Source organism: Caloenas nicobarica, chromosome 25 (genome assembly GCF_036013445.1).
Source record: "Caloenas nicobarica isolate bCalNic1 chromosome 25, bCalNic1.hap1, whole genome shotgun sequence".
Taxonomy (NCBI): Eukaryota; Metazoa; Chordata; class Aves; order Columbiformes; family Columbidae; genus Caloenas; species Caloenas nicobarica.
In genome coordinates, this window is record NC_088269.1 from 3,009,302 (window position 1) to 3,019,890 (window position 10,589).

The window sequence follows — 10,589 nt, forward strand, 5'->3', positions numbered from 1 at the left end:
ATGCGCGGCGTGGGGACCAGTGAGTGGCCACCGGCGGGCGGCGCATGCGCGGTGTGCGTGGGCAGGGGAGGGCGCATGCGCAGTGCGGGAGCCGCCGCGGCGGCGCATGCGCAGTGTCGCTCCCCGCGGGCCATGGCGGGCGGCGGGGCCGTGCGGGCGGCGGTGGCCGCGCTGCTGCTGGCGGCCTGGGGCGCACACGGGCTCTATTTCCACATCGGCGAGACCGAGAAGCGCTGCTTCATCGAGGAGATCCCGGACGAGACCATGGTCATCGGTGAGGGGCCTGCGGGGCGGCGGGGAGGGAGGCCACGGGGCAGCGGGGGGGGACGGGAGGGACCGGGGGCGATGGGGAGGGACCGGGGGCGATGGGGAGGGATGGGGAGGGGTGAGGGACGATGGGGAGGGATGGGGGGCGATGGGGAGGGATGGGGGGCAGTGGAGAGGGACCAGGGGGCAGGGGGGAGGGATGGGGGGCGATGGAGAGGGATGTGGGCCAATGGAGAGGGACCGGGGGCCAATGGAGAGGGATGGGGGGCGATGGGGAGGGACCAGGGGCCAATGGAGAGGGATGGGGGGCAGTGGAGAGGGATGGGGAGCAGTGGGGAGGGATGGGGGTTGATGGAGAAGGACCAGGGGGCGATGGGGAGGGATGGGGGGCAATGGAGAGGGACCGGGGGCCAATGGAGAGGGATGAGAGGCGATGGGGAGGGACCAGAGGCCAGTGGGGAGGGATGGGGGGCAGTGGGGAGGGATGGGGGGTGATGGGGAGGGACCAGGGGCCAATGGAGAGGGATGGGGGGCAGTGGGGAGGGATGGGGGGCAATGGAGAGGGACCAGGGGCCAATGGAGAGGGATGGGGGGCAGTGGAGAGGGACCAGGGGGCAGTGGGGAGGGATGGGGGGCAGTGGGGAGGGATGGGAGGCGATGGGGAGGGGTGAGGGACAATGGGGAGGGACCAGGGGGTGATGGGGAGGGATGCGGGGCAATGGAGAGGGACCGGAGGCGATGGGGAGGGATGGGGGGCAATGGGGAGGGACCAGGGGCCAATGGAGAGGGATGTGGGGCAGTGGGGAGGGATGGGGGGCGATGGGGAGGCCCCCACAACCACGGCGGTGGGGACGGGGAGGAGAAGCCTCCAGGAACTGGGGGGTAATGGGCCAGGGGTTCTCTGAGTGGGCCCCGTTCTGACCTGCCACTTCCCCCTGTCCCCCCCCGGCCAGGGAACTACCGGACGCAGCTGTGGGACAAACAGTCGGAGTCATTCCTGCCGTCCACCCCCGGGCTGGGCATGCACGTGGAAGTGAAGGACCCCGATGGAAAGGTGGGTGTCTGGGGGGCCTGGACACCCCCTGGCCCAGATATGGAGTTCCTGGGGCACACGGGGTGCCCCTCAACTGGGGTGGGAAGGGGTCCCGGGGGTGCACGGGGCACCCACTACCCCTGTGCTTGGGGTGCCTGCTGTTGGGGTGCAGAGGGTCCCTGGGGTGCTTGCCAAAGAAGGCAGGGGGTCACTAGGGTGCCCATTATCTGGGCAGGGGGTCCCTGGGGTGCCTGCTCTTGGGGTGGGGGGGTGTCCTGGGGTGTTCTCCAACGAGGGCAGGGTGTCCCTGGGGTGCATGGGGCACCCACCAGCCTGGGTGGGGGGGTCCCTGGGGTGCCTGCCAGCTGGGGTGGGGGATCCCTATGGTGCCTATTGTCTTGGGTGTAGGGTCCCTGGGGTACACAGGGTGTCCCCCAGTTGGGTCAGGGGGTTCCTGGGGTGCTTGCCAAAGAAGGCAGAGTGTCCCTGGGGTGTCTGCCAGCTGGGGTGGGGGGGTCTCTAGGGTGCCTGTTGTCTTGGATGTGAGGTCCTTGGGGAGCACAGGGTGTCCCCCAGCTGGGTCAGGGTGTCGCTGGGGTGCACGGGGCACCCAGCAGCCTGGGTGTGGGGTCCCTGGGGAGCACAGGGTGTCCCCTGGTCGCATTAGGGGGTCCCTGGAATGCATGGGGCATCCCCCAACCTGGGTGTGGGGTCCATGGGGTGCACGGGGTGCCCCTTTACCCAGGACAGGGGGGTTTGTGGGACACGGGAGGGGCTCTCCTGGTGTCCCCCCGGGGTGGGCGCTGTGTGACAGTGTCCCGGTGCCGGCGCAGGTGGTCCTGTCGCGCCAGTACGGCTCCGAGGGACGCTTCACCTTCACCTCCCACACGCCGGGCGAGCACCAGATCTGCCTCCACTCCAACTCCACCCGCATGGCGCTCTTTGCCGGCGGCAAGCTGGTAACTGGGGGCTTCCCCGAACCTGGGGAGGGGGTGTCATTGCTAACGGGGCTCTGCTGATATTCCCCCTGCTTATTTCGGCTCCGCAGCGGGTGCACCTGGACATCCAGGTGGGTGAACACACCAACAACTACCCCGAAATCGCCGCCAAGGACAAGCTGACAGAACTGCAGCTCCGCGCCCGGCAGCTCCTCGACCAGGTGGAGCAGATCCAGAAGGAGCAGAACTACCAGCGGGTGAGGAGGAGGGATCCAAACCCCTTTTTTTTAACCCTCGCACTTTATTTTTTAAATTTCTTTGCCTGATGGTGCTACAGGGATAAACCTATTTTTTTGGTTTGTTTGTTTGTTTCCCCACTTTATTTTATATTTTCTGGCAGTACCGAGAGGAGCGTTTCCGCATGACGAGTGAGAGCACCAACCAGCGCGTGCTCTGGTGGTCCATTGCCCAAACCATCATCCTCATCCTCACCGGCGTCTGGCAGATGCGGCACCTCAAGAGCTTCTTCGAGGCCAAGAAGCTGGTGTAGTCCCCCCTGTGTCGCTCCACAGCCCTTGGGGGAACTACCGGGACCCAGAGGGGGGGTGAGGAGGTTTGGGGGGCCCCACATGCCAGCGGGGAAGGTGGGGGCCAGCCCCTGTGGTGGCGTTTTGGGGGAAAATAAAGGATTTTTGGGGTCGGATGGGGCTTGTTGGTGGGTTTTTTTGGTGCGCTGCGGGGACGGGGATAGCTCTGGTGCTGCGCCAAGCCAGGTAGGGGGGCTCAGGCCTGTCCAGGGGTGTGCAAACCCCTCCAAAAAAACAGGGACCCAGGCGTTCGGCGTGTAGCGAAGGTGCTGCTCAGTCCTCCACCGCCAGGGGGCGGCTCGGCGCATGTCGCGCTCCTAGCGGACGCTCTGGGCGCGCGGCGGAAGTGTCTGTGGGCGCGGTGTGAGGCGGGAGGCGAACATGGCGGCGGCGGCGGCGCCGGGTTTCGAGCACATGGGGCTGGACGGGCGGCTGCTGCGGGTCCGAGGGGCCGGGGAGTGGGGCACGGGGGTGCGGGCACCCGAGGCTGCGGGGCACGGGAGTGCGGGCTCCCGGGGCTGCGGTCTGGCGGGGGGAAGCCCTGAGGGAAAGGATCTGGCCTTGAGGGGGGGGGCGCCGGTGTCGCCCTGAGGGGACCGGAGGGACCCTCGGTAGGGACGGGGCCGGGACACGGGGGGCTCTGAGCAGGGGAGGTGATGGAGGGCCGGGATTCTGGGGTCATTCGGTGGGGAGGGGACCGAGGCACTGGGGTCCCTTTGGGGTACGTGAGGGGCCCAAGCACTGGGGTCGCTTTAGGGGGGGGAGGGCATGAGGGGCCGGGACCCCGGGGTCCCTCGTTGGGGAGGGGACAGCAGGATCCCTTCGCAGGGGTGGCCCTGAGGCGCCCAGACCCCGGGGTCCCTCGGGGTGGGGGGGTTTTATTCGGGTCCCCCCCCCCGCTACAGTGACTTGGGGGGCACAGGGGACCCCCGAGGTGACACCAACCCCCGCAGGCCGTGGCAGAACTGGGCTGGGCCGCCCCCACGGCCATCCAGGCCGAGGCCATTCCCCTGGCGCTGGAAGGACGCGACATCCTGGCCCGGGCCAGGACGGGCTCGGGGAAAACGGGGGCGTACGGGCTGCCCCTGCTGCAGCATCTGCTGCGCGTCAAGGCGGTGAGTGGGGCAGGGGGGGTGCTGTGGGTGGGAGGGCGCCGTGGGGCATCTAGACACGGGTGGGCACTGCGGGGTACGGGGCATAGGTGGGCAGGGATAGGTGCTGGGGGTACTGGGTGTGTGGGGGGCACCAGGGGGTTATGGGGGCACTGGGAGGGATCAGGTGGGGTGGGTGCTGTAGGGTGGGGGGGCTCCGTGGGGTGTCTAGACACGGATGGGCACTGGGTGGTACGGGGGGTATGCGGGCAGGGGTGGGTGCTGGGAGGTGTTGGGGGCCCTCGGGGGGATCAGGTGGGGTGGGTATTGTGGGGTGGGGGGGCACTATAGGGCAGGGGGGCACCAGGGGGTACATGGGGTGTGTGGGCAGGGGTGGGTGCTGTGGTGGGGGGGGGCTCCGTGGGGCATCCAGACAGGGGTGGGCACTGGGGGGTACGGGGGATGTGCGGGCAGGGGAGCATGCTGGAGGGTGTTGGGTATGCGGGGGGCATCAGATGGGGTGAGTACCACGGGGCAGGGGATGCCCTGTGGGGTGCGTGGGGTATTAAGCATGGGAGGGGCACAGGGGGCATCCAGATCGGAGGGTACATGGGGTGTGCGGGCAGGAATGAGGGGGTTTCAGGTGTGCAGGGGGCACTGTGGGGGATCAGATGGAGTGGGTATTGTGGGGCAGGGGAGGCTCTATGGGGCAGGAGGGCACTGGGGGCACATGGGATGTGTGGGCAGGGGTGGGTGCTGGGGATTATTGGGTGTGCGGGGGCACCAGGGGGTATGGAGACACTAGTGGGGTCAGATGGGGTGGGAATTATGGGGCAGGGGGCACCATGGGGCAGGGGGGGCTCTGTGGGGCAGAGGGTGCATGGGGTATGTGGGCAGGGGTGAGTGCTGCGGGGTGTGTGGGGTATGGAGCATGGGGGCAGCTTCCAGACCGGGGCTTGTGGGCACACCACAGGGTGTCTGGGGAGAATTGGGCACTGTGCGGCGGGGGGGTGTGCAGGGTGCTGTTGAGCAGGGGGGGACTCTGTGGGGCAGGAGGGGACTCTGTGGGGCAGGAGGGGACTCTGTGGGGCAGGGGACAACTCCATGGGGCACAGGGGGTCCTTCTCCCGGCCCTGTGTGACTGTGGAGGGGTGCAGGCCCCCTCGGCGGTGCCGCAGGCGGTACGGGCGCTGGTGCTGGTGCCCTCCAAGGAGCTGGGCCAGCAGGTCGTGCGCAGCCTGCGGCAGCTGGCGACGTTCTGCGCCCGCGACGTGCGCGTCGCCGACCTCTGTGCCCACGCCGACCTTGCCGCGCAGCGGTAAGAACCCCCCGCCTCCCCTTTCCCGGACGCCTGTGTCTCCCCCCGGCAGTGTCGGGGGGTGACAGGGTGTGTCCCCCCAGGCCAGTGCTGATGGAGAAGCCGGACGTGGTGGTGGGGACGCCGGGACGGGTGCTGGCGCACGTGGGCGCCCGCAGCCTGAGCCTGCAGCACTCGCTGGAGCTGCTGGTGCTGGATGAGGCTGATCTGCTGCTCAACTTCGGCTGCGGGCAGGACATCAGGGCCCTGCTGTGGTGAGGGGGGGCTGTGTGGCATGGCAGGGGGCTGGGGGGACGTGAGGGGCACAGCTAGGGGATTGGGGGACATTAGGATTTGGGGGACACTGAGGTTTTGAGGGACAGCGCCAATGGCTGGTGGATGCAGGGGGCACAGCCAAAGTTTTGGGGGCAGTGCCAATGCTGGAGGGCACAGTGGGGCTCAAGAGGGGGCACTTGGGCACCATCAGCTCTGGTGCCAAGTCCTTGGAGGGTCCCTGTCACCCCCAAACATGGGGGAACTGCCACTGACCCCCCCCAAATATCTCCAGCCACCTCCCCAAGATCTACCAGGCGCTGCTGCTCTCGGCCACTTTCAGCCCCGATGTGGAGGCCCTGAAGGAGCTGGTGCTGCACAACCCGGTGAGTGGGGTTCGGGGGGCACGGGGAGAGGTCTGGGGGGGTCCAGGTGGGGGATTTGGGGGGCCTGGGTGGAATTGGGGGTCCAGGGTGGGCACAGAGATTTGGAGATGCGGGGATGTGGGAATGTAGCACCCACCGGGGCATGTTGTGGGGTATATATGGGGTATTCTTGACCTGGGGAGGCACGTGGAGAGGTTTGGGGAGCTGGAGGGGATTTAGGGAGTCTGGGGGAAAGTTGGGGGGTCCAGGGTGGGGACTGGGGAGTCCAGGGTGAGCACAGGGGTGGGGGGACACTGGGACAGATGTGGCACCGCAGAAGCATGTTGTGGGGGACAGTTGAGGTTACGGTGGACACGGAGGGAGCACAGGGAGAGGTTTGGGGGCCTGGGGGGTGGATTTGGGGGTCAGGGGAAAATTTGAGGCATCCGGGGGGGGATTTAGGGGATCTGGGGGTGGACTTTGGAGTCCAGGGTGGGCACAGAGTTTGGGGGACTCTGGGACATGGGAACGCAGCACCCACAGGGGCACATTTTCGGGGACATATGGGGCATTCTGGACAAGGCGGGGGGCATGGGGAGAGGTTTGGGGGTCTAGGCAGGGCACAGGGAGAGGTTGGGATGTCTTGGGGGTGTGAACTGGGGTGTCTAGGGGGGGTTTTGGCGCTCTGCAGTGAGCACAGAGCTAAGGGGCCACAGGGCCACATAACTGCAGCCCCCACCGGGTCACATTTTGGGGTTCACACAGGGTCTGGTGACCCCAGAGAGGGGGCACACACCCGCGTCCCCCCCCCCATCCCTGTGTGCGTCCCCCCCGTCAGGTGACGCTGTGCCCGCCGGAGCCGCGGTTGCCGGGGCCCCCCCAGCTGCGGCAGTTCGGGGTGCGCTGCGGGACGGAAGAGGAGAAGTTCCTGCTGCTCTGCGCCCTCCTCAAACTGGGGGTGCTGCGGGGGCGTGCCCTGCTCTTTGTGGGGACCACCCACCGCTGCTACCGCCTCAAGCTCTTTCTCGAGCAATTCGGGGTCTCCGCCTGCGCCCTCAATTCTGAGCTGCCCGCTCGCTCCCGGTAATTTCATCCCCCCCATCCTGGGGGGTATTTGGGGTGTCCCCTTGGGTGGAGGTACCCCTGGGGGGTGGGAAATGGGGTGTTGGGGAGCGGGACGGGGTGTCCTGGGTACCCCGGGGATTGGGAAGTCAGATGCAGGGCAGTTTCGGGGTCTCCCCTTGGGTGGGGGGCACCCGTGGGTGGGTGGAAATGGGGTGCTGGGGGGGTTTGGGGTGCTCCGGATAGGGGGGTATCCCTGGGGGGGAATTGAGATGCTGCTTGGGGACAAGGTGTGACCTTGGGGTGTCATCAACAAGCTGCGGAGTCCCCAGGGACATTGAGTGCTCTGGGGGTGCCAGGGGACACCCTGAGGGGCCCCAGGAGGGTGTATGGTGTCTGGGGGGGTACCTGGGGGCTTGGGGGGGGCACACCAAAGTGGGGTGCCCGTGGTGGGGACAGTGACACCCGCCTCGTCCCCAGGTGTCACATCATCACCCAGTTCAACCGTGGCGTCTATGACTACATCGTGGCCACCGACGAGGAGGCGCCTGCAGCCCCCCCGGAGCGCCCCCCACGCAAGAAACAACGCAAGGGGACGGCCCCCAGGTGAGCCGGGGGGGACACCAGTGTCCCAGGGGTGTCACCACTGTCCCCAGGGTGTCACCAGTGCCACTGTGTCCCCAGGGCCACGTCCACATGTCCCCAGGGAGGGCTCAGGCCAGGGCAGGTGGCTCAGGGCCATGGCGGGGCTTCTGGCCAGGGTGTCCCTGTCCCCACCAGGGTCCCTGTGCCCGCGGGGATGTCCCTGTCCCTACAGGGACGTCCCTGTCCCCATGGGGATGTCCTTGTCCCCAAGGCCGGGGGATTTATCTTCCCCAAGGGGGTTTATCCCTCATGTCCCCGTGGGTGTGGGTGCCCAGGGAGGTCCCTGTGCCCAGCCTGTCTCCTTCGTCATGGGGTGTCCTCGCCCTGTCCCCGTGGCTCTGGGGACATTGCACCCAGCATGTCCCTGTGGGTGTCACCACCCAGTGTGTCCCCACGCCCAGTGTCCTCATACCTGCAGGGATCCCCTTTCCCGATGTCCCCGTGCCCACAGGAGCGTCTGTGTCCCAGATATCCCTTTGCCCAGGGTGTCCCCATGTCCTTGGGGGTCTGAGGGCCACCCCGACACCTCCTGTTCCCCCCCAGCAAGGACAAGGACAAGGGCAAGGGCAAGGACAAGGACTCAGAGTACGGCGTCGCACGCGGCATTGACTTCCAGAACGTGGCTGTTGTCATCAACTTCGACGTGCCGCCGACCGTCGAGTCCTACATCCACCGTGTGGGCAGGTACCTGGGGACACACGCAGGGGACACGGGGGTGGCTGGTGTCCCCCCGGGGTGGCTGTGTCACTGCCGTGTCCCCCCCGTGCCTGCAGGACGGCCCGCGCCGACAACCCCGGCACCGCACTGACCTTCGCACTGCCCGAGGAGGAGGAGGGGATGGCCCGCATTGAGGACACGCTTGCCGGAGGTCAGGGGGACCCTGTGTCACCGCGAGGGGGTGGCAGGGACATGGAGGGGACGCGGGGGTGACCCAGGTGTCCCCACGTGTCCCCAGAGAACGGCGAGTCCATGCTGCAGCCCTACAAGTTCCGCATGGAGGAGATCGAGGGGCTGCGGTACCGCTGCCGGGTAGGTGGGCGGGCAGGTGACACCGGGGGGGGGTGCTGGTCTCATTACCCAGGGGTGGTGACAACCTTTGACACGCCTGTGTCCCTCCCCAGGACGCCATGCGCTCTGTCACCAAGCAGGCGGTGAAGGAAGCGCGGCTGCGGGAGATCAAAGACGAACTGCTCAACTCGGAGAAGCTGAAGGTAACATCCCCACAGTTCCCAGGGCGGGACACCAGGCAGCATGGGGGGGTCCAGGGCGCTGCCACCCCCGCGATTCTTTGTCCCCAAGGCGTATTTTGAGGACAACCCCCGTGACCTGCATGTCCTGCGCCACGACAAGCCCCTGCACCCCGCCATCATCAAGCCGCACCTCCGCAATGTCCCCGACTACCTGGGTATGTCCCACACGCCAATTTGGGGGTGAAAAGGGGCAAAACGGTGCCTGGGGGTGTCACTAGGGGGCGGACAGGGACATCCCTGGTGTCACCGCCGTCATCTTACTCTCCGCTTTGTGCCCGCAGTGCCGCCGAGTCTCCGCGGCATCGCCAAACCCAACCCCAAGAAGCGCAGGCGGGTGCTCAACGCCAGCGCCAAGCGCCACCGTGGCGTGACGGTGAGTGCGGGACAGACGCCCCCGTGTCCCCTCCGTGTCCCCTATGTGTCCCCTTTGTCGCTGGGGGGGTCCAACCCTGATTGTTTCTTCCTCCTCCAGTCCCGTGGCTCCGGCAACCCCCTGCAGAGCTTCAAGTACGCCCGTCACCGCGCCAAACGTCCCACCGCGCCGCCCTCCTGACCCCCCCAACCCACCCGGGGGCCACCGGCGCCGCCTCGCAGCTCCCCTGAGTCACAGGGGTGTCTCTGTGCCGCTGCCATCCCCAATAAAGGTGTCACCGGGCTGTGGCGTGTCATGCCGTTGCCGGCTACGTGATGGGACACGCCGGGCAAAGGTGCCGGGGCATGGTCCCCCCGCTTATCGGGGCGTTATCGCTCCCCCAAGGCTGTGCCAGGGCCATAAATGGGGACAAAGGCACAATGGGGGGTGACACTGCCAGACCGGCTGACTTGGGCGTCCGGTCACCCCCATGCCGGTGTCACCGGTGTCACCCAGAGCCCCGGGGTGGCAGCGAGCTGGGGGTGCCCCCCAGGGACAGGTGTCCCCCCCGGGATGTCCCTGTCAAGGCCTTTTACCAGGGTAATGGCCTCTTATCAGGGTTACAGCATCTTATCAGGGGGGCCCTGAACCTTTCCTCCCGGTCCCTGCACCCTCCCTGGCACCCAGAGACACCTGTGTCCCCAGCACCAGCTTGGCAGGGAGGGACATTCCCACACATGGCCCCGTCTCACCTCTTTTCCGCCCAAAACACCCCCAAAACTCAGCTCCGGCACAGTTTAATGAAACTTGTGGCCTCCCCCGACCGCAAATAGCGGCGAGGAGTGAAACGGGGGGAGAAGAGGTGTGGATTGAGAGAAAAAGGTTTTATTAAATTACAAAATAATACCGAAATAATAATACTGAAACAAGTAGAATACTGCAATTACTCTCAATCTAAAATACTTACGATGTTGAAATAGTTTCAAGACTAAAGTAATTTTAATACTAAAGTAATTACAATACTAAAATGATGATATTAAAAATAATACTAAAGTAATGCTATGGTAATAATAATAAAAAATTAGATATAAAATGGGTGGTGCTCAATGTGATTCCTCACGAACTCGGCGCTGAGCAGCCGGTCCCGGGAAGGGAAAAAAAAAAGATGAAAAAAGGCAGAAACGCCCCAAGAAAAGTGGAAAACAGCAAAAGGCCAAAGTGAAGGAACTAAAGAAACGGAACTCAAGGGGAACGGAGCAGAACTGGGCCCGGAAAACCCCGTTTGGTTAAATCTGCCGTGTGACACCGCCAGCCTGGGATCTCATTGGGACGTCGGTCGGGGTCTGTCCGTCTGTCCGCCCACCCCACAGAGACCTCGGTCACCCAAAAATCGTCCATAAGTCCTTAAATTCTCTTTTTCCCCCACCCA

The 10,589-nt window shown here is 65.7% G+C and overlaps 2 protein-coding genes across 2 annotated transcripts; both read left to right on the plus strand.

Annotated features, from left to right (window-relative positions):
• Window positions 1–98: 98 nt before the first annotated feature.
• On the plus strand, window positions 99–2,928 carry TMED4 (transmembrane p24 trafficking protein 4). The gene is made up of 5 exons (XM_065651732.1): window positions 99–274; window positions 1,221–1,321; window positions 2,134–2,259; window positions 2,349–2,495; window positions 2,639–2,928. The coding sequence occupies exons 1-5, from the start codon at window positions 133–135 to the stop codon at window positions 2,786–2,788; spliced, it is 666 nt and encodes a 221-aa protein (XP_065507804.1). The 5' UTR covers window positions 99–132; the 3' UTR covers window positions 2,789–2,928.
• A 261-nt stretch (window positions 2,929–3,189) lies between these two features.
• On the plus strand, window positions 3,190–10,148 carry DDX56 (DEAD-box helicase 56). Its single transcript, XM_065651678.1, has 14 exons — window positions 3,190–3,266; window positions 3,779–3,940; window positions 5,074–5,234; window positions 5,318–5,488; window positions 5,782–5,872; window positions 6,690–6,934; window positions 7,394–7,519; window positions 8,102–8,242; window positions 8,332–8,426; window positions 8,514–8,587; window positions 8,680–8,769; window positions 8,858–8,963; window positions 9,090–9,181; window positions 9,281–10,148. Exons 1-14 carry the CDS (start codon window positions 3,207–3,209, stop codon window positions 9,359–9,361), a joined length of 1,695 nt encoding a protein of 564 aa, XP_065507750.1. The 5' UTR covers window positions 3,190–3,206; the 3' UTR covers window positions 9,362–10,148.
• Window positions 10,149–10,589: the final 441 nt, after the last annotated feature.

Coding starts and splice junctions, on each gene's coding strand:
- TMED4 (XM_065651732.1), top strand. CDS start 133: ATGGCGGGCGGCGGGGCCGTGCGGGCGGCGGTGGCCGCGCTGCTGCTG. Junction 275..1,220: donor GGACGAGACCATGGTCATCG/GTGAGGGGCCTG, acceptor CCCCCCGGCCAG/GGAACTACCGGACGCAGCTG. Junction 2,260..2,348: donor TCTTTGCCGGCGGCAAGCTG/GTAACTGGGGGC, acceptor TCGGCTCCGCAG/CGGGTGCACCTGGACATCCA.
- DDX56 (XM_065651678.1), top strand. CDS start 3,207: ATGGCGGCGGCGGCGGCGCCGGGTTTCGAGCACATGGGGCTGGACGGG. Junction 6,935..7,393: donor GAGCTGCCCGCTCGCTCCCG/GTAATTTCATCC, acceptor CCTCGTCCCCAG/GTGTCACATCATCACCCAGT. Junction 8,770..8,857: donor TCAACTCGGAGAAGCTGAAG/GTAACATCCCCA, acceptor TTTGTCCCCAAG/GCGTATTTTGAGGACAACCC.